This window comes from Camelus ferus, chromosome 22, assembly GCF_009834535.1.
Source record: "Camelus ferus isolate YT-003-E chromosome 22, BCGSAC_Cfer_1.0, whole genome shotgun sequence".
NCBI classification, from domain to species: domain Eukaryota; kingdom Metazoa; phylum Chordata; class Mammalia; order Artiodactyla; family Camelidae; genus Camelus; species Camelus ferus.
In genome coordinates this window covers 15,552,575-15,574,579 of record NC_045717.1, presented here as the reverse complement: position 1 = coordinate 15,574,579, position 22,005 = coordinate 15,552,575, and the positions used below count along the sequence as shown (strand labels likewise).

General features: G+C 55.0%; 2 protein-coding genes across 4 annotated transcripts in view; both read right to left on the bottom strand.

The window, feature by feature from the left end:
• Positions 1 to 1,887: 1,887 nt before the first annotated feature.
• Positions 1,888 to 18,698, bottom strand: MEF2B (myocyte enhancer factor 2B). Its single transcript, XM_032465182.1, has 9 exons — positions 18,528 to 18,698; positions 5,943 to 6,025; positions 5,212 to 5,415; positions 4,074 to 4,208; positions 3,434 to 3,581; positions 3,128 to 3,261; positions 2,948 to 3,041; positions 2,668 to 2,779; positions 1,888 to 2,364 (listed from the first exon to the last, which is right to left on the bottom strand). Exons 1-9 carry the CDS (start codon positions 18,667 to 18,669, stop codon positions 2,139 to 2,141), a joined length of 1,278 nt encoding a protein of 425 aa, XP_032321073.1. The 5' UTR covers positions 18,670 to 18,698; the 3' UTR covers positions 1,888 to 2,138.
• The window catches only part of BORCS8 (BLOC-1 related complex subunit 8), a 28,479-nt gene continuing 11,837 nt past the window's right edge, over positions 5,364 to 22,005 (bottom strand). The window contains exons 6-7 of one of the 3 annotated variants that reach the window (XR_004314270.1): positions 5,943 to 6,025; positions 5,364 to 5,415 (exon numbers count right to left, since the gene is read on the bottom strand). The gene's annotated coding sequence lies outside the window, so the exon portion shown is untranslated. Of the gene's footprint in view, positions 5,416 to 5,942; positions 6,026 to 20,529; positions 20,665 to 21,528; positions 21,662 to 22,005 lie in introns of those variants that run through there. The other 2 variants (XM_032465192.1, XM_032465191.1) reach the window with 2 other exon arrangements.

Below are 22,005 nucleotides of genomic sequence, written 5' to 3'. Positions count from 1 at the left end.
TTGGGGTGGAGATAGTGGCTCACCCCTCCTCTGAGGGTAGGCAGGGACAGAAGAGAGCAGGTGGGGATGATTTAGGACCTGAATCTGAATTGGGTGAGAGAATATTCCAGCCTAACTCAGACACTCCACAGATTTCACCCCACACCCTCTGCATTCTCTGCTGCATTCCCTGTGCAAGAGGGGGCAGCAAGATGCCAATGACACCTTCTCCCCTTCACCCCACATCCCAGCCATCTGCGGGTCTGGTGCCTCTCCCTCCAAACACACCATGGGGTGTCCCTCCATCACCCCTCAGCCTCCTGCCTCTTTTTCCTCTGGACCTCAGTTCCACCCCACTGCCATAGAAGTCCCAGGGAGGGTGGCTTTTTACAAACTTTCATCATGCCATGTCCCTCCCCTGAAAACTGGAGCTCCAGAACCCCAACTTCACTGGGGATGAAAGTGTCGAAGACTGGGAAGCTCAGAGGACAAACCCCAGCCTGGGTCTGGCATGTGAATGGTGCTATGTATATGGCCACTCAAGCAAATGCTCTCACTTCACCAAAAAGTCCTATCACTTTACACATGTTCCCTTCTCTCCTTGCCCCTCTAGGGAGTCCATCCAAATTCCTGGCTAGGGAGGGGGAGTACAGGAGAAAGGGAGGTGACTGATTTTGAAGCCTCTTATGCACATGTTTGCCTCTGTATCCACATCTAGGTCTGTGTGCCCTAAGGGTAAAATCCAAGGCATTGGAAAAAATCCAATTCCTTGCAAAAAGCCTTGGAAAAAGCCCCTCTGAGGAGCGCTGGGGTGACAATAGGGGACAAGTCTTGAAATTATTGGTCAAGCTGACTTATTCACCCCAAGCCAAACTGGACCAATCAGCTTTGGATCTTGGTAGAATGATGGGGAGAAGGGAGGGGACACACAAACCTTGGAAACACTGATACTAACACCGTATTTTTTTTTTCACATTCCTGTCCAAATCAGTGATCTCCACTAAGCAAACCCTTTGAGAATTGTCAGAGCTGTTTCTCAGTGTGGGGCAGTGCAGAGGGCTTCCTGGAGGAGGGAACATGGAGCTGGGCCTTGGAGGGTAGGAAGCAGTCTAAAAAGGAGGCCAGTTGGGAGTTGTGGGAGGTGGCCCAGGAGGAAGGACCAGCACAGCCCTAGCTTGGAACAGTAAGTATTTCTAGGGGCCTCAGGGCAGAGGACAGAGTGGGTGGGGGCAGCCAAGGAGTTCCAGAAGGTCAGGGGTCAGATCCAAGCGCTATAAAGATTCCACTGAGACCTGGGAGGTAGCTGGAGGGGAGGAACAGATGGAGCAACATTTGGCACCTGGACCCCCAAGTCTGCCCTCACACAGGACAGGCCAAAGTGGAGGGAGTTTGCATCATGTGGAAGTGGGTGGATAAATGACTGGGTCTCTCTTCCCTCCAGTGCAATGAAATTGTTAGGTCCAGAGATCAAGGGATCTGCCCATTTTAAGGATGAACAGTGTAGTGGCTGTTCCTTCACGCATACTGCTCAACTGTTTTTCCCTTGTTCACGTTTCTTAACTGCTTCTTGCTACAAGCAATTGTGACCTAGCCTGGGGCTTCCCCCGAGTCCTCCACTGGACACCTCCAGGAGTCGGAGGGTAAATAGTCCAGCTTCTTGCCCCTGTGGTGGAACCACTCTAGGTGCACACTCTCAGTGGTCCCCTAGGGCCCCCAGCGGGCTGAGCACCCACTGTCCACGGTGTCACCTGCTCCTTGGGCTCCCTGCAGGGTTCCTCCCCTTAAGTCCCGGCCCCCACACCCCTACCAGCACTCCCAAGTCTTCTCAGGGTCAGATTCTGGAGGAGGTACCCCAAACCAAAAAAAGGCAAGATTGAGGCTCCTGGGGAAGAGATGAGAAGACCCAGGCAGGAGCGTGGCTCTGAGCCCCGACAGTTTCATCCACGGATGCCACGTGTGTTTTATTGATGGATACACACACAGGAAGGGGGAAGGAGCCCAGAATTGCGAATCTGAACCCAGCCTTCCCCTCTTACAACCACGGAGAGGGTCGCAACTGTTGGGTCTTCTCCAAGGACACAGGGAGAGAGGTTGAGACCCCACATGCCCTCGCTCCGCCTGGCCTGGGGGGCAGGATCGGTGCCACCCCCCCGGGCCTACTACCGGGGCCAGCCTTCTGCAGTGGGCAGCCGGCGTAGCGGGGGGCCGGGCCGCAGGGGCTCTGCCAGCGGCCGGGCCAGGAGCAAGGGGTAGGGGAAGGTCTTTGGAAAGTCGCTGGGGCCTCCGGGCACCGGCGAGAGGCGCTCGGACTTGATGCTGACTGGGGGGGTGGGCGGGGAGGCGCCGCGGGCCGGGGGGCCTTCCTCGCCCAGGCTGCGGCCCCCACTGCAAGGAGAGAGAGAGAGAAGGGGGCCCATGAGCTCAGTGAGGAAAAGAAGGAAGTCAAGGAGGTGGCATGGCTTGGGCAAAGATTGGGCAGGAGGACCTTGGGAAAGGAGGGGGCGGCGATCCCTCTTGGGGCCTCCAAAATAGCCGCCCGTCCCCACCAGGACCAGTCGGGAGGGGCAAAGTGCAGAACCAGGAGAAGCCACCAGGGGTCAGCAGTGGCTACGGGCTTCATAAGGTTAGAGGGGCCCCACCCATGAACTCGAACTGGGGGCGGGGCTGGGAGGCAGTCCGGGCACTTACCTGGGCTGGGCGGGGGCGGCCGGGGGACCATCCCCCCTGGAGGGCTGCCAGGGGGCCAGGGTAGGGGGCTGCAGCAAGCCCGGGGGCGGAGGGGGGTCTCCAAGGCCATATTCTGAGGGATAGAAGGAGTAAATTGAGGCCCTGACCTCAGGGATCCCCTTAGTCAAGCCTGACCTACCCCACCTAGTTCTGGTGGTGGGGGGGGAGTATGGACCTCACCTCCCTTCCCAGGCAGGTGTGTGGATGCCTCCCACGGCAGGGCAGGTAGGGGGGTGCATACCTGGGGGGCCTGCAGGGAGAAAGGGGAAGCTCCCCAGTGGAGGTCCTGGGGTGGCAGTGGAGCATGGACTCTGCAGGCTACCATACAGGCCTCTCTGTGGGAAGACAGGGTGAGGGGGAAACTGAGGCACACACCCAGCTCGCCTGCCCCCACAGCTCTCCATACCTTCCCCTGACTCACCGAGGTGCTCAGTCCCCCTCGGGCCCCAGTTAGGCCACCAGGGAGGTCTGGCCTCCGCCCATCTGCTGCCAGGTACAGTGGGGGTGGTGTCTTGCTGGCGAGGTGGCTTGGTGAGAAGAGAGGGTGTGCCAGGCCTGGGGAGCAGGAGAGCCCCAAAGAGAGGGCAGGCGGCCACATCATCTAATGAAGTCTGAGGTCCAGAGTGATGCCCACAGCCAGGCAGTACCAGAGCCAATGTTCCTGCCCTGCAGAGACCCCCTGGGACCTCCACCTCCTCCTCCCCCAGGGCCTATGCCCCATGCTCACCTGGGGGCCCAGCTTTGGGTGCTGCTGGCCGGAATGGGGATGGGCGGCTCTGGGCAGGCACGGCCTCCCCAAGCCCACTGGGGTCACAGCTTGGTGGGGGCAGAGCCCCATATACCATGTCGGGGCTGGGCATAGTGGGGGCTGCTGGCTGAAGGCAGAGAGGATGGGATTGGTTGGAGGAATGTAAGGATGAGGGCATCAAGTCCAAGACAGAAAATCCCAGTGAGTTCAGGGGCCAGCCTCTACCTTCTGGAAGCTCTCACTACTGCTCCAGCTCACCTAATCCCACATGGCTTGAGGAGCCTACATCTGGCTCTGTCGTTCCTTGATAACTCAGCCCAGAATTGAGGCTTCTGACTCATCATAGGGTTCGCCCTAAAGGTGCTTCCCAGGGTGTTTGATGAATCAAATAAATAAAGAAGGAAGGACCTGTCTGCCTGTTGAACTCTTTTCCATCCTTTAAAGTCCCTGCTATAATGCCCAGCCATCCAGAAAGCCTTCCCTGCCCACCCAAGCAAAGATCTGCCCCCAAACTCTAGGCTTTCTGGCCCTAGGTCCCTCTCTCAGTCTTAGCCTCAACCACATAGGCCTAGGAGATGTGGGGAGGGCCCCATTCATGGAAGGGCAGGGAGTCACTTACATAGAGCCGGGGTCGCGGCAAGGCTGGGTCACCCCCGTCACCTGCCAGCCTCCGTAGCTTCTCTCCTGGCCCCTCAAGCCCCTCATCTGGCTCCAGCTCTGGCCCATCAAGGCCCACACCCCTCCGCTTCAGTGTCTGTGGGAAAAAGAGACATCAGGGTGACTCTTCCCCGATCCTAGCCAAGGAACCTGGCTCTACGGGAGAGGGGAGGACCCATCCCTTCCAGTTCTGTGGGCAGGCAGAGCGCGAGGAGAACAGCCTGCTCCAGCCAAATCCCACTGATGAAAAACCCCAGTGAGTTACCACCTAGTAAGTTCCAACTGTGTGTGAGAGAGGGACTGTCCTGCCCTGGGACCAGAGAGGCCCAGGTCACACAGGAGGGACGGAGATCCACCCAGCTCTGCTGGAGTTATCCAAACACTCCTCCTGAATGGGATTCGGTACCTCCACTCTGCACCCATGTGCAGCCTCACAGCCTGGTGTGCAGTCAGTGCTTAATGAATGATGGCACTCAGCACAACTTTGTAGGCTCTCCTAAGCTCCCACCCACCTGGGACCAGTGACCTGCACCCTCCTGGACCTCTGCTTCTCCTTTGCCAGTTTCTCCAAACCCTGTGCCACATTGGGCATCCCAGGTGCAGTCCTAGCCCGCTGCTCTCTTGAGCCCTGTAGCTTTAGCTTCCTGTCTGGAGTAGAGATTTCCACATTCAAATCGACAGTGATCTCACTCCTCCTGGGTAGTGGGTGTGAGGGCTGAACCAGCCAGTGCAGAGGTTCTTTCTCCTGAAGGTACAGCAGCTCAGACAAAAACATTCCTGGACCTCAGTGAGGTCTGTTTGCTTTGCGGTATCTTTTCTTCTCTGTTTCTGTACTCACCAAACGGGGAAGAGGAGCAAATGAGGTGATGTGTGCGAGGGGTGCACAGTGCAGCCCTCAATGCACAATGGTTGATTGTTTTTACTTCTGCTCTCGAGCCAGCTGCCCCTAGACAGGATCCTCCATTACCCCAAACCTGCTTTTATTGGCGGTAAAGCTGAAATGCAACACTCATCTTTCGTGCAAACCAAGAATCCCTAGGCTCTGAGCAAGCAGAGTGTGCTGGGCTTCGTGGGGCCGGGGAGGAGTGTCCCAGGGGTACCTCGAGGATGTCGGTGTTGGTGCGGCTCTCGTGGGGCTCACTGTACTCCGTGTATTTCAGGAGCACACGGTCCATGTCCGTGCTGGCGTACTGGAAGAGGCGGTTGGCGCTGTTGAAGATGATGAGGGCGATCTCACAGTCGCAGAGCACACTCAGTTCATAGGCCTTCTTCATCAGCCCGAACTTCCGCTTGGTAAATGTCACCTGGACCCAGGACCCACAGTTAGGGTGGGAGAAGAAAAGGATGTGGGTTTGTGTGGGGAGACCTGAGGGTGCCTGACTGTTCCCTGAACATACCTCACAATTCCACGCCTTTGCATGTGCTGTTCTTTCTGGCTGTTCTACTCCTTGCATCTCAACCTGGCAAACTCCCATTGATACTTCAAAACCCAGTCCAAATGTCCTCTCCTTTGGGAAGTTTTCCTTGGCCTCCAGGCAGAGCCCACACTCTCACTCTGAGCTTCCCCATTTCTGGGCCTCCCTCTGGTCCAGTGCTTTGAGTTGGGTGTGTTTGTGTTGAGTTCCATCTCCCCTGTGACTGGGGCTCCCATCAACAGGGAGAGTAGGTGAATAAATCATCATGAGAATGAGTAAATGCTACATCTCAACTCCCGATCCTGTATCAAGCCTCCTCATTACCTTGTAGTTCCCCTCAGTGAGGCCTTTGCCCAGGCCATGTCCTCTGCCAAGAATGCCCTTCCCCCAACCATTCTTCTACCCAGGAAACTCACCTGCCGGTTCCTTTGGTCCAGAATGCGGGAGATCTGGATTTTTTTCCTCCCCATTGTCCCTGGCTGGGTGGAGTGACCTTGGTCTAGAGGTTGGGGAGAAGGAGGAGAGAAGAGTGGGGAGGTGGAGAGTGGGGACAGGCACACCAGCCTACCTTCTGGCTGCCCCTGCCCAGTGCTGAGAGGGAGATGAAGGGGTCCCCACCCTTGACCAGCCCAGGATGCAGTAGATGCTCATTGAACACCTTTGGCCCAGGCCTTATAAGGAGAAGGCTGACCAAAGGGAAAAGATTGAGAGGTGCAGATGCTCTCACCTGAGGCTCTAAAGCGAGACAAGCTGGTAATTGTGGGGCCCCCTAGGGCTTCCCTATTTGTGCAGTGGTGATAACAGTGTTGTGCATTGCCAACAATGAATGCTAGAGAGGGTGTGGAGAAAAGGTAACCTTCTTACACTGCTGGTGGGAATGTAAATTGGTGCAGCCACTATGGAAAACAGTATGGAGATTCCTTTAAAAACTAAAAAATAGAGTTACTGTATGAAGTTATCGTATGATCTTACAATCCCACTCCTGGGCACATATCCAGATAAAACTCTAATTTGAAAAGATACGTGCACCCCAGTGTTCATAGCAGCACTATTTACATCAGCCAAGACATGGAAACAACCTAAATGACTATCGACAGATGACAGGATAAAGACGATGTGATATATATATATACATACATATACATACACACATACATACACACACACACAATGGAATACCACTCAGCCATTAAAAATGAATTAATGCCATTTGCAACAACATGGAATGCACCTTGAGATTATCATTCTCAGTGAAGTCAGTTAGACAGAGACAGACAAATATCATGTGATATCACTTATATGTGGAATATAAAAAAAATGATACAAGTGAACTTATTTACAAAACAAAGACAGACTCACAGACGTAGATAAAAAACTTATGGTTACCAAAGGGGAAAGGGAGGGGAAGGGATAAATTAGGAGTGAGATTAGCAGATACAAACTACTATATATAAAATAGATAAACAAGGTCCAAGTGTAGAGCACAGGGAACTATATTCAATAGCTTGTAATAACCTATAATGAAAAAGAATATGAAAAAGGATATATATATATATATGGATATATATATAATATATATATATATATATGGATATATATATATATATATATATATAACTGAATCACTTTGCTGTACACCAGAAACTAACACAACATTGTAAATCAACTATACTTCAATTTAAAAACATAGTGTTGTGCACTGCCCAATGCTCTTGGCGGGTAAAACGAGCTAACCCACATAGGGCATCCAGGTCTGCCCAGAACACAGCAGGTGCCACTTATGCGCTGCTGTTACGAACATAGACAACAGCCTAAAAGCCCTTCACAGGCCGGGCTGGAGGCTGAGCTAATGCCGGCACCCAGCGGTGCTCAGTGATCCTGAGACACTGAAAGTGAGCCTGGTCCACACACCGAACACCTTTTAACTTGTGCAATCCCACAATAGCCCTCCAATGAACAAGGCTGAGGGCTGTGGTTACCAGAAAACACACGTTAAAAATATATAAAACATATATTTAAAAAATTGCATTGAGAGTGGAAAAAAGACTCGAAGGAAATGCTCATGCTGGGAGTCACCGCTGGGTGGAAATTTACGGGTGAGTTTTTTCCCCGTTTTTAAAAATTGAGATGCCAGTCACATAATATAACATTCACCATTTTAAAGTGTGTGATTGAGTGGCGTTTAGAGCATTCACGACATTGTGCAGCCATCACCTCTGCCTAGTTCTGGAAACTTTCATCCTCCCAAAAGTAACCCCCAGACCCAGGAGCAGTCACTCCCCATCTCTCTCCTTCAGCCCCTGGCAACCATAATCTGCTTTCTGTCTCTGTGGGATTTGCCTGTTCTCGATGCTTCTTGTAAATGGAATCATATAATGTGTGGCCTTTTTGTCTTTTTTCTTTCTTTCTGATAATTGAAATTTTCTAACTTTTCTCCCTCAGTGATTATAGATTTCTTTTTTAAAAATTTGGAGGGGAGAACATAACAGAAACCCCAACCCCTGCCCCACTTTCCAGCAGGAGGAGGGGGAATGCCTTGGAAAGACCTTAGGCTTGGAGCCTTCAGACTGGGGGGCTTTGGGCCCAGGGCAACTGGGGAGAAACCCTGGACCCTCCTCATGGGGATCTCGAATCTCCCTGGCGGGGGCCCCATGGGTAAAAATGAACAGCTCAGTGAGGACAGCATATCCCCAAGACAGGGTCCAGGCCTTTCCCCATGGCCCCCATGCAGGGCTCCTCGGAACCAAGGAATCATATTGCCGGTCCTGCAGCACCCACCTCGCCATACAGATGGCCACCTCGTGGCCCCCAGGACCTGAGACCCACCTCTGCCAACTCTACGACCACACTCCACCTCTCAGCCCTCCCCTGTCACAGGTGACTGGGATCACGCCACAGGCTTGCCCAGGGTGAAGTGGGTCTGAACTCAGGTCCCAGCCAGCCTCTGACCAGATGGACAGTCCTCAGCAAGGGAAGCCTCTCCCTTGGCCTCACTTTGCTGTTCTGTGAATGGGGTGGGCATGAAATGCCCAGTACCCAGAACAAGGCCTGGGGATGAGTTCTTGGGAAGCGTAGGGAAATGCAGGCCTGGCTGGAAGTAGCCATGCCTGCTTCCCAGACCCCAGCCCATCATTTGCAGCCCGCTATGTGACCGCAGGCACACCCTCCACCTTCTCGGGCTGGATCTCTGAGCGGTCACGATGAGGCAGCGCCCAGGCTGATGGAAGCCCCCATCTTAGCCCCACAGCTCCAGCTTGACTTGCTAAATTTAACCTCTGGGGCTAATTTTAATCCCCGGCCGGAATCAGGCTAGTTCCCACGGCTGGGATGCATTAGCCCCTCCCCGACGGGTCCCTGGGGACAGGAGGAGGGCACTGGCCCGGAGGTCTCCATGCCAAGATGACTCCGGAAATGCCCCCTATGCCTGGGGTCCCATGGGAACATGGGACTAGGACATGAGTCTCTGGGCCTGGAAGATCCAACCCTTGCCCCTTCTCCATCTGTCCCCATATCAGAAAAGGACATCCTGGCCAGGGCAGGGTTCACATAATGGGGGAGCACCAAGAGCTAGAAGGTCAGAGGAGGGTCTCTCTGAACTGAGACCCAAGAGTCAAGACAGGAAGTAAGTTCCAGGCAGAAGGAACGGCAGGTACAAAGGCCCTGAGGAGGGAGGGGACTCATCAACAAGGCTGGAGTGAGGAGGATGGGGAGAGGATGCTGATGCAGGGACAATCTGGGTCCTCTGAGCTGCTGGGAGAGCTGTGGGTTTTGGTCTAAGAGCAATGGAGAGCCATGAAGGGTGGGGTTTGGGTAAGAAGGGATGGGGTTTGATTCATCATTGTAAAACTTGGCCATGGCCATGGCTGCCACGGGGAGCAAGACTGCTGGAGGCAGGGATAGAGATAACAGGAGACTGGAGGGAGGCCAAGGCTGTGTCCGTCTGGGCAGAGTTGGGGGTGAGGCCCCTCTGTACTTGGCCTGCACCATGCACTTTAAGTCACTGTTCTCCAGGGCTCCTTGGGTCCTCCAGCAGCTACCAGAGCCTCTGCCACCCCTGGAGCCAGGCCTGAAAGGCGCAGATGGGCTCATGCAGGGGTTTGACTCTTCTGACCCTCGGTGACCTTGGAATTCCCAATCCTCACCCAGGAACCAAAGTCATTCCCAGCTCTGGCCTTTGAGGGATTTACCCACCACACGGTTCTGATCATGCCCCTCCTGTTCACAACTCTTCATGGCTCCTCACTGTCCTCAGGAAAAAGGAAGTCTCAGCCCCCAACCTGGCATTCGGGGTCGTGCCCCAATCAGCCCTTGCCTACCTTTCTTTACCTTTAACAAAATGTCTCTGCCTAAAAAGTCCCTTTGCCTCTTCTGTACCTGGCCAACTCCTATTCACACTTCAAAGCCCAGCTCAAAAAATCAATTCTTCCAGGAAGCCTCCTCTGCCCTCACTCTGGACTCCCACAGCCCCTGTCCTGCCCTTCCAGCTCTGACCCTGCGGGCCTGGGGGTGCTGTATATCCAGCTCTCCCTCTCCCCCAGACTGGAAGTCCCTCAGGACCAGACACAGGGGTGACAGGGAAGACCTGGTAAATGGAGCAGGTCAAGAGGGACACGTCTGAACTCCCCCCAGCTTCCCTCAACAACTTCCTCTCAGACTCCCCCAGCTGACTCCTTACCCAGAAATACACGCGCATGCAAATCCAGCCACGCAGCGTTGCCCTGCCTCAGGCCCAGGTGTAAAGGGTCAGCCAAGGAATGCGGAGGCGGAAGGCCCAGGGTGTGCATATATATTTGTACTCACATGCAAATCCCCACCCTGAGCCGCAGACAGACCTGGCGGCCCGTTCTCCAGATGTTGGCGTGATCGGAACTGCTGGGGGGAGGTGGCAGTGTGTGCTAAATGTGCAGGGCACGAGGGAGAGGCTGGGGTTGGGGGAGGCTGAGGTTGGGGGAGGCTTCTTCTGTGCACATATTTCCCCTACCCCCACCAATGTCCAGGTAGAAAGCAGAGAGCTTGTGGCATTGGCTCAGCAGAGAGGCAGAGAGATGGACCCAATGATCTGGGAACAGAGCAGGGAAGAACAGTCAGGAGAAATCCAAGAGGGCATCTCCAAAGAGGAAGCACATAGTTGGGCCTCAGTGGAAAGACTTGACAGGGGTCTGAGCAGATGGGGCCAAGAGTCCAGTATCTCCTCACCCCTTTCTTTGCACCTCCTACTTAGCATTTATCAAGCATCAACCACGTACCAAACATTGCGAGAAACTCACCTGAAAAGACATAGAAAGCTTAAATAGACCAATGACCATAGAAAATTAGAAAAGTGATTCGAGACCTACTATTAAAAGGGCAACATTCTTTGAATGGCCTCAGACCTTTGAAAACAATGGGAACTGCCTAAGTCATGATCTCTGAAGAGGTGACATTTGAACCGAGACTTGAAGCACAAGAGGGACATAGCCAAGCAAAGGAAGAGTCAGTCTGAGGACTATCTGAGGAAAGAGTGTTCCTGGCAGGGGGAATTGCATGGGTAAAGGCCCAGAGTGATCATCAGTTTGGCATCTTGAAAAAAGCAAAGATGTCTGTGTGGCTGGATAGCGTGAGCAAGGGGGAGACGGAAGGGGGATGGTGGTGGAGACAGTTGTGGGGTTTGGACCATGTAGGTCGTCGTGGGCCACAGTGAAGAGTGTGGGCTTTTTCTGAGGGCAAGAGGGATCCATGGAGAGTTTGGGGGCAGGGGAGGGTCAGAATGGGATTTAACAGTTTGCAAATCCCCTTGTACTTTCACGCATTGCTGGTGGGAGGGGAAACAGGTAGAGCCCCTCTGGAAAACTCTCCAGCATCTACTAAAGCGGAACACACATCTGCCCTCTGACCCAGCAACCCTCCCCTCAGTATTCACCTAAATGGGTCCATGTTTTACCAAAGGACACAGACAAGAATGTTCTCAGCAGCTTTGTTTGTCATAGCCCTGAACTGGAAATGACCCAAATGCTCTCCATTCAAGAATTGGTAAATACTTTCTGGTAGGTTCCATGGCAGACGGACTATATACAGCACAGGAAAAGGATGCATTCCAGCTCCACGCAACTACACAGGTGAATCTCCCAGACCTTGTGCCGATTCAACATTGGGCTTCATAAAGGGGACACAACATGTGATTCCATCTGTGTGAAGTTCCAGAACAGACAAAGCTCACGTACAGTGACTATCAGCACAGTGGCCCCGACAAGCAGACACTATAACAGCACAGCGGGAGTCTCAGGGCTGGGGTGTTCCGGTCCCTGATCCAGGGCCTGGGTACACAAGTGTATTTAGCTTGTGCAAACTTTTTAGCACTACTCCAATCATCTTTGCATTTTTCTCTGAGATTTATCTCAACCAAAAGATTTTTTTTAAAAACTCCCCTCTGCTCCTGGCTGCCGTGAGGAGCAGCGCCTGTCTGGGCAGGAGTGAGGTGACAGGGAGAGGCTGGGGCAGGTGTCCTGGTGGGAGATGTGGGGCCTGAACTGGGATGGGGGCCGCAGGCAGGCTGAAACAGATGGACTGTTTGGTGACGAAGGGGACAGGACATGCTAGTGGCATATGCCTGGGGTTTGGAAGGTGCTTGGGGTTTTAGACCTGAGCACTGTTCAGGGGAAAAGTGGGGGGATGAAGGAAGATTTCTTGAATGCCTGGAGCATTGTAAACTCTCTTAGGTGATACCTGTGGTCAGTAAATTCATCAACAAACACCCGTGGGGTTCTTCAGGCCATGACTGTCTCCTCTCTCTAAGATGCCTTTCTTGGAATTGGAGGTGGGGGGCTGGAAGGAATCCCACCCTCTCCTTGACCCTTCACTGCTGGACTCTCTCCATGGAAGGACTCCACTTTCTTGCCTGTAAATGGAAGTGAGAATTCTCCCACCAGCTGGGGAGGAGGGGGCAGTGGAGGGGGTTCTATGGACCTTGTCTTCTGGCCTCCCATTAGCCAGAAGGAAGAGGGGCCTTGGAACTGGGGATGCTGAGTCAACATGCCATGTTGCAAGACCCCGGTGACAGTCACTGCGACATGCTGGACGACAGCAAACCCCCATTTCCTCCTCTATAAAATGGGTCACAGCATCCTGATCTCAAAGGTTTTGCCATGAGGCTGTGAGAGAAAAGACCAGGAACAGTCAAGTTCCTCTTCTAGGCTCCCAGTGGGGCTTTAATGGAGGGCCAAGTGGCAGAGTCACGCTGCCAGACCCTTGAGCCCAGAGGCCTCAGCTTGGTGGGGGACCCAGGCCGGGAAAGGAGAGGGGGAAAGGAGAAGTGAGAGGCAGGTGGGTGGTGGGGGGGAGGTGAGGGCCTGCGGGACGCGGCGAAGCGGGGAGGGGGCGCTGCTCCTGGGCGCTGCAGCAAATCAGGCCTGAGGCCCCGCCTCACGCAACCCAGGCGGTGGTTTCATCACCTGCTCCCCAAGTACCTCATTACAGGCGACAGGAAGAGCCCCTTGGAAAGTCGGGACCCCCCCTCCCCTCTCTTGAGGGCTCAAGCAGCTCCGACCCCAGCTGCTGGCGACCCTCCCCCACCCCAGCCGGGGCCCCTGAGCCGCCTCTTCCCCTGGGGGCCTAGGGAGATGGTGGCCCAGGTGGGGGGGCACTGTAGGTGACCTAGGGGCTGGCTCAGCCCACAGCAGCCCCTCACCTGCCCGAGGGAGAGGGCGGGCTCTGGCAGTGACTCCTGTGTGGCCAAATTTCTCCAGGCCTCAGTTTCTTACCCCAGAATATGAGGAGTGGGGGGCACATCCCTGAGCTGGGGAGTGCTCTACAGTAGGTGCTCTGGAAGTGGCATATCTCTCCTTCCCTATGCGGGTGGCTTTTGTAATCACTGGGCCCTGACCTGTCCCAGAAGGTCTTGGGATCACTTCTCCCCAGCCCTGAGTGCCCAGCTCAGAGGGCCCCCTGCAGATCCAGGAAGGGTGCTGGGGCAGGGGGGCCAGGGAGAAGCCCTTTCCTCATATGTACAGTTGGGGGTGAGTTTGGGAGATTCTGCTCACAGGGAGATCCTCAAACACATGCATCACCCCAAACACACATGGATCCCTGCATACATGAGTCCCCAAAACACATGTAGTGCATGATACATGTAGACCCCTCCCAGACTCACACGGCTCTCCAAACACACATATCCCAAAACACACTCAGGTCCCCCTGCACACGCGGATGCCCAATTACCTGCAGACCCCCCGAGACACACACAGAGCCCCCAACACGCCAATCCCCCAAATGCCCACAGACCTCCCAACACATGCAGATGCCCCCAAACAGACCAGCTCCCCCACAACATGCAAACCCCCTAGACACAAGCAGATCTCCCCAAATCTGTGCTGGTCCTCCCATTACATGCAGGCCCCCAGACACAGGTAGGGCCTCCCTCCCCTGCAGTGGTTTTGCCCATCCTCTGGCTTCCTGAGGCAGGATGGGAGCACCCCCTGGGGGAGAGATGTGGGCTGGGGGGTGGGGGTCCTGAGGGTGAGGTGCCAGGGTGATGATCTCAGGGACCCCCATATATGGACCGTGCATGGGGACCACAGGCTACGTTGGTACAGGTGGCAGGGGATCATGGGGATCTGTGGGGTACTTCTGGAGACCGTGGGGGTCTGCGGGTGGGGTGTGTTACCCTCATGTGGCTCTGAATCCTAAAAACCCAGAATGTTCCAGCTGGAGAAGGTCCTTTGGGGGTCCCTTTGTGCATAGGTCTCTCTGGCATCCATGGGGAAACTGAGGCCCAGTAGGGGACCTTCAGACCTTCCTCCACAGACCCCTCCTTGGAGGGACCTGCCATGTGTGGCCATGTGCTGAGAGGTACGTGGGCCTGGCTGTGACTGTGGGTCTGGCTAGACCAGTATTCATATCCTGGCTCCACTCTACACTCAGTGCCTGACACGTTCCGAGTCTCAGTCTCCCTACTTGTACCATGGCCCCCTGGGGCTCCTCAGGCATCCATTCACCCGCCCCTCCTCTTTAGGGAGGCTTCATCTACTGGCAAATTTCCAGCTCACCTTCTGCCCCTTTCCAGACACCTGAAACACCCCCCAGACAGACCTGCCGCTTTCCCATCGCCAGGCCTTTGCCTGTGCTGCGCCCTGTCCCTGAAACACCCTTCTCAGACTCACCCAGGTCTGAGAAGCTGCTACACATCCTTCGAGGCTGGGCAAAAATCTCTCTCCCCAGAGGTGCGTATTTCCCCAGATCAGACTTCTCTCTCCCTGTGGCACTTAGTTCTACCAGATATTTTCTGTGCTTCTATGCTACTTTCTTTGATGATCATGTCGCCCTACTAGGATGTCGGCTCTATGAGGCCAGGGATGGAGGCTTCCCTACACCCGGCACACAGTAGGCTGGCAACCACCTTTCCTTGAATGAATGAGCAAACAACTGCTTAACAAACGGAAGAAACATTGGCAACTGGTTTAGTTTTCCTTTTAACACTTCATGGCTCACAAAACAAATATGAGGCCCTGTCTGGTCACCAGTTTGAGACCCCTGCTCTCAACAGTCAAAAGCACACCAGCCAACTGGATGGTGCTCACACTTCTCTCAGGCCAAGGGGCTGACCCTGTGAAGGTTCCAGCGCCCATCTCAGAAGGAAACTGTCATAAGGACATGCAGTACCCGGCTGCCCTCCCTGTCCACTGCCAACAGAGGCTCACCGCCCCATCCCACCTCCCATACGGCCTGGGACCCCTACCCCTGGGGCTGGGGGAGACTCCCCAATCTGCCATCTCACACAGATCAGAGCCCTGGGCCACCCAAGACCCTCAGTGATGTCCCCTAAGCTGCAGTGGCAGCTGCAGGAACAGCCCAAAGTTTATCTCTCTTTGTTCCAGAGAAAGATCTCCCTGTAGGGCCCCAGAAATTCATCCCCAGAGGTCCAGGCCTCCCTGCTTGGGAAATTAGCACATCTGTCAGCACTGGGCAGAAGGGACTCGGCCCATAGCCCAGCAGACCCAAGACATGGCCAGTGGGGAACCTAAGATGGGGCCTTTGGGGCATCCCTGGTCCCCACTTTCTTCTCCCAGAAATGTCTGGGAGCTTAGCAAGGTGCCAGGGATACAAGGACAGGGAGTGGAGAGATCCAGCCTGGACTTCCCCATTGCCCAGTCTGGTTGGGGAGACAGACACATAACTGTGTCAGGGACAGAGGCCTCTGATGAAGAAATTCAATAGGGGGAGGCAGTGGGGAGGGGTGGCAGGGAGGGAGCTGCTTTGGACAAAGAGGCCAGAAGGGGCTTTCTGAAAAGGGAACCTCAAGGATGAAAGGAGACCAGCCACAAAGGGATGTGGGTGAGAGATTGCCTGGTGGAAGGTATGGCAGATGCAAAGTCTCTGAGGTGGAAACATGCTCAGTGGGTTCCAGGTATGGGGGTGGCTGGTATGGCTGGGTATGGATGGGTGAGCAGGGGGCATCTGGAGACAGAAGAGGGCAGGGAGGCCACAAGGGGCCTAAGAGATCAGGTAAGAGAGTGGGCTATAGAGCAGTGGGGAGCCATGGAGGGTGTATGAGCAGGGGAGGGAGGGCTGTGGCATGATTCAGGGTTTTCAGAAGACCCTGTGGCTGCTGTGGGGAGAAGTCCTATGGGAGCAGGAGGCCAGGACGGCATCCAGCGGGAGATGGCAGAGTCTTTGGTTGTGGAAACTGAATAGAGGCAGACCTGTGCCCACAGCAGTGACTCGTTATGACAACCTGCTTGGATTGTTCCCTTCCAAGGACTCTACTTCAACCTCCAGTGAACGTGAACCTGGAGGAGATCAGGACAGAGAAGCTGAAAGGCCTGAGACTGCTTGGCCCCATGGGGAGCGGGCGGTGAGGGTGGGCCTGGATGGGGCTCAGAGGCACGTCCACTCGATCATAGTTCAGATGGCACATCTTGTTGTTGAGTGCCTACTGTCTGCCCGGGCCCACGCTCCACCTCATTTACACACAGGACCAGCCTGACTCAGATAGCCCAGTGAAGCGGAGACAGCTGACCCGGTTCTACTACACAGGAGGAAGCGGGCTTCTCCCCAGAGCCACTCGGCAGGACCCCAGATCCTCACTCAAGCGTGGGCGTGTACCCCAGGGTTGTCCGGCTGCACCCCTAACTCACCCTCCCCGCTGCCCAGTCTAGAAAGTAGGCCTGGGCATCAATGGGGTCCAAGACACTCATTCTTGGGTCACCTGGGGGCAACAGGCAGCCTCACAAGCCCCTAAGATGCAGGCCTAGGGAAGCCCTTGTGGGGGCTGAGAAATGGGACCCAACCTCTGTGTACACCCCATGCGGATTCATGGGCCAGGGCTGGGGTGACCTCTCTGACCCCAAATGGGATCCCAGGCATATGATAAATCCTCTCCGACAAATGACATCTGTCTCCATGTGCATATGTGCCTCGAATCTTCCGGAAGGTCAGACCCCCAACATGTCTACACTCATTGCATCTAAGTTGAGGTGACAAATTATTTTCATTCCCTTTCTCCTCTAATTTGCATTCTCCAGATGTCTTCCTGGTTGGGTAATGATTTAATGAAATAAATCATTAGTTGGAGATGGGAAGTAAGATTGGGCTCTACTTGCTTTCAGGTCACAGGAGCAGCCAGAGAGCTCAGAAAGGGGCAGCGATCTGTCTGAGGGGAGAGAGGAAGTTGGGGCTCCTCATTCCTAGCTTTTGTTCTCTTAGGAACTGAGGGGCAGCCGTGTCTCCACCTGGCCTCAGTTTTCCCTCCTGCCAAGTGGCAGCTTCAGACCAGATAACCAGTTTCCAGCTCTTGCAGGTGAGACCCCAGGACCCTAAATGTCCCCAAATTCCATTCCCTGGAGGCCAAGATTCACTCCTTGACTCAGACTGGTGGTGGAAGGCAGGTATGGGGACAGGAGGGAGCGAGGCTGACTTCTCCCAAAGCCCCTTTGACCTTTGGAATCAAACCCCACACATTTGTCCTTTCAAGTCTAAATACCTTTTTGAACCCCATTTTCTTCACCCCAAGAGCCTGAGAGTTCTCATCCCTGGATGCCAAATCCAGAGGTCCTGACCATCCCCAGTGAGGATTCTCAGCAAAGCCAGGCATGAGGCCTCAGCTATTCCTGACTTCCTGGGTATGAAGCTTGGGGACAGGGAATAGCCAGGGACCCCAGTTGGTGACATCTGCTGCCCTGGACTCTGAGAGGCAGAGGGTGGAGACCATGACCATGAAAGTTACGCAGCCACCAGCTTGTCATGTGCTGACACTCAGAGGGCTATGACTATTGTTCCCATACCCATGTCCCAGATGGGGACACTGAGTCATGGGGAGGGGGTGGCCCAGGCAGCTGTGGTCTCCCACTCAGGGCTCCGTGCCCACTGCCCTGCCCCCAGCTACACAGGTACCCTGAGTGCCCAGCTGAGGCCCCACATTTGCTGTATGAAGTGCAGGCCCCATGGGTGGGTGAAGGTCATGGTGGTCACAGGCACATGTGGATGTCATGCCACATGCAGGCCTGGGGCCTTGACACACGAGGGCATACCCACAGCAGGAAGGCATGCGGTTGTGCACAGGGGCCTCTAGGATGTGCAAAGGAGTGTGCCCCAGGAAATGGGGACACTGGAGCTTACTGACATGCAGCTCACAGACGCATACCAGGGGCTCATGGCAACACAACTTTATACACACAACTCCCGAACTGACATGAAAACCCTCAGACACATTCCCCTTGGACACACAAGCCCTCAGACATGATACATTCTCCTTCAGACATAACTCCTGGACATGAAACTCCTTGGACACTCATCCTTTGGTACACACAACCTCTCAGAAACACAACCCTTGGACACACACCCTTTGGACACACACCCTTTGGACACACAACCCCTGGGACACACAGCCTCTCAAATTCCCAATTCTAGGACGCACACTACTTAGACAACTCTCCGATGCATAGCAAGACATTCGGACCTTCAAACTCAACCCAGCCCACAGAAGCTATTCAAAGGACACGGCACAGGCCTCGGCCCGACGCGACACGCACCTGCTCCACCTGGACCCTCGGACGCTCGCGCACCGACCCGGCGGCAGCGGCACAGAGCTCCGAGCACCCCGGCGGCCACAGGTGCCTTCAGAGTGGGAGGCCCCGCCCCCAGGAGCTGATTGGCCGGGGCGGTGGTTTGCATGGAGGGCGTGTCTACAGGCGGTGATGGGCGGGAACTTGGGCGTGGCCCGGCATCGCGAGTTCTGGGGCCCGGTACATAGACGGCGGGAAGACGCAGAGGTTAGGGGAGGAGAGTACAGTGAGGGAAGAGGACCCGGGAGAGGGCTGGATCAGACGTGCCAGGCTTCCTACCCTGTCACTGGTCACTCCTGACCTTACTGCTGACCCTGACCCTAATTCGGACCCTGACTCTAACCACTGCTAGCTCCTGGACTTACTCCAACCTGACTTACTCCAACCTGAATGAACTATATCTCCGACCCCGGACCCTGAGGCCCCAGGGACCGAGGGCTTCTCGAAGCCATCCCTAACCCTTGCTCTTTCAAATAGAAGGACTGCAGAAAGGGGCTCTGGGGTCGCTGTGTGGACTATTCCAGCTGTGCCTCCTGCAGCTGGGCCAGAGGGGTCAGGGAGGGCTGCCCCCAAACAGGGGGCATTTGTACTGGGCCTTGAAGCATGAGTAGGAGTTTGCTACTGGTTGAAGGGTTTTCTAAGAGGGAACAGGACTTGCAAAGATGCAGAGAAAGACTGCAGAATAGTCTTTGGTGGAGGAGGATGAGGGAGATGAAGCCAGAGTAGTGAGTGGAAGCAGACTGAGCTGGGCATCCACGGAGAGGCTTGGAGATGAAGCCATGAGGTGGGATGGGGAAGTCCATTTGGGGCAGATGAAAAGGGGAGAGCAGGTGGGTTGCAGTGGCTGCCTGATGTCCACCTTCTCAGAAGACAACAGGAGATGGCTGGGCCTCTGGACTTGGTGGGGAGCATGTGGAGATATCAGTGTGTAGGGGACACTGGGGAAGGAAACCGAGACCTTAAGAAGATTTTGCCTCTCCCCACACCTCAGTTCCCCCACTGTGACATGGGCACTGTGGACCTCTAGCCTGGGCATGGATTTCTCTTTGGATATAAAAACTAGAGTTTGCACTGTGTCATAAAAAGGTGGGATTAGGGGTCTGTCTTGCCTCCCCCACCCCACCCTTGCTGTCCCTCAGTGCCCAACACCAGACACTCAAGTGTCCCAAGGCCACACCAGGGCCCAGGCCAGGTTGGGGGCTTCTGCCTGGGCTCCAAGCCACAGAACAAGGCTTGGGGATATTGAGGTGGCTGGGGAGGCCCCAGGCCCCTCGAGGGCCGCTCTGTTTACCCAAGGCCGCCCGCCTGCCTCTGATGCAATAGGCAGGCTCTGGTTACGTGAGGGCGGCAGCTGGAGCAGCTCTGGGAGCAGCCCTGGGAGCGGCCTGAGCTGAGCCGGCTGGGGCTGCCCACTATGGGCCACACCTCTTGCCTCCCATCACTGGGGCTCCTTCCCGTGTTCTTGCCCCTGCCATGTTGCCTCCTTCCACCACTCATGTTCCCAAACTCCCTTCCCATTTCTATCATTCTATCAATTCCATTTCTATCATTCACACTATGATTCCTATAACATCCCCTCCTTTTTGCCTTTGCCCCTCTTCCTGTACTGTATTCTCCATCACTGGCTATGTTACCCCATGTGGACCTCCATCCCCCACTGGGGCAATCAAGAGGTTCAACCTCAGTCTTCTCAGATGAGGGGATACCCTTAGTTGCTGGAATAAGAGGTTGGAGTGTTGAAAGGGAGATTTAAGGGGAGAAGGGAATGGAAAAGGCCATAGAGGGAGATCTGGGAAGGGGGCCTGGAAGATAAGGAAGGTAGGGGCAGGTGGAGGCAGGGGTGAGGAGGTGAGGAGATACAAAAGCTGCTCCCTCCCAAGTCTCCCTCCTCCAATCCTCTCCAAGAATGTCAGCAGGGGAAGGCTTTGAATGACCCTCCAAGGTAAGGATAGTGTGGTCCACCAGGTAGGGCTTCAGGGCTCCAGAACCCTGGGTCCCCATCCCAGCTCCGACTCCCACTTGCTGTGCAACCTCTGGCCAGTCACTTCACCCCTCTGAGCCTGTTTGCTCAGAGGGCAGGATCCTCTGAGAGTGCAGAGCAGGCCTGAAATAAAAACCAGGATTTGGATCTAAGGGGCTAAGAACAAAAAGCCAAAACTCTTCAATTAAAAAAAAAAAAAACGGCCAAAACTCAAGTCTGATTCCCATTCTGACCACCGTGACCAACCAGGGGCAAGTCGCAGCCCTCTTGGGCCTCCTTTTACTCCATCCACAGATGTGAAGGAGCCCAGGTGGGGCATCCAACACGTTACCCAGGGATCCTTTCCAGGCGGCCCCCACCCTCATGGGTGCTAGACTCCCTGCTTGAGTGCTCTGTGCCACGGGGAGCTACCTGCCTCTCTCCTGGCCATCTACCTATTTCTGGGAGTTTTAGTGAGCAGGATCTGGGAATGCCCACTCCCTCCACTCTGGGGAGGTAAGGCTGCCAGCGCATGGGAGCTGGTGCGAGGTCTTGCTGGGTAACCTGGCCTCGCGGAGCCTTGGTTCACTTTCTGAAGCAAGGACGTATGAGGTGAAAAAGGGCAGAGGGTTACGATCCACCCTCCAGTATCAGCCAAGACTGAGGACAACGACCGCTTGGAGGCAGAGTGCTGGGCCAAGGCTTTGCCTCTTGCGTCCCCTGGCGGCCAGCAGGGGCAGGACACTCACCAGGCACGAAGGGCAAGGCGGCATAAATGAAACGCAAATTAACCATTACCTCTGTAAGCCCTAGGACTTGGGGTGGTGGAGAATTTGACAACCTAGAGTCCTCCACAGACCTCTTTGAGAGGACATATTAGGCATGGGCTGAAGTTGCGTTCAGGGCTGTGCGTGACAGGGAGCCCTAGGAAAGTCTAGGACACCTCATGACTGCCCCCCACTAGGCTCACAGCACCTGACCTGTCCAGGGCCGCCCCTGGGTAGTTACCTCACTGAGCTGCCCCTATGTCCCTTGGGTCTGTGCCCTGGGGCCATGGTTGGCCTGTCTGGCTCATCAGGACATCCGCTGGAGAGGCAGGACCCAGCTCAGAGAGGGTGGCCAGTGTTTGCTGGATAAATGGCTGCATGGTAGAAGGACAGATGGACAATGAGAGATGCCTTCGGAGAGGGTAAAGAGAGGGAGTGACTCTATGGGGGTCACACACCAGTCAGGGCCTAAAATAGGGTGAACCTGAGGCTCCTCCCTCCTCCTAAATTGAGCTGGGGCAGTGGGAAGGCAGGATGGTGGCAGGCTCCTAGTACACCTTAGAAGAAAGGGCTGGTCCTGTTGCCTGGTGGTTGGAGGTGGTTATTTCTCAATACCTCCTGTGTCCCTGAACCCCCTGCCAGGCCCTCAGTCCCTCCACAGCCCTGACACCCCCTAGATACACCTCTTGGTGTCTTTGCCACCCTTCTCTCCAGATCA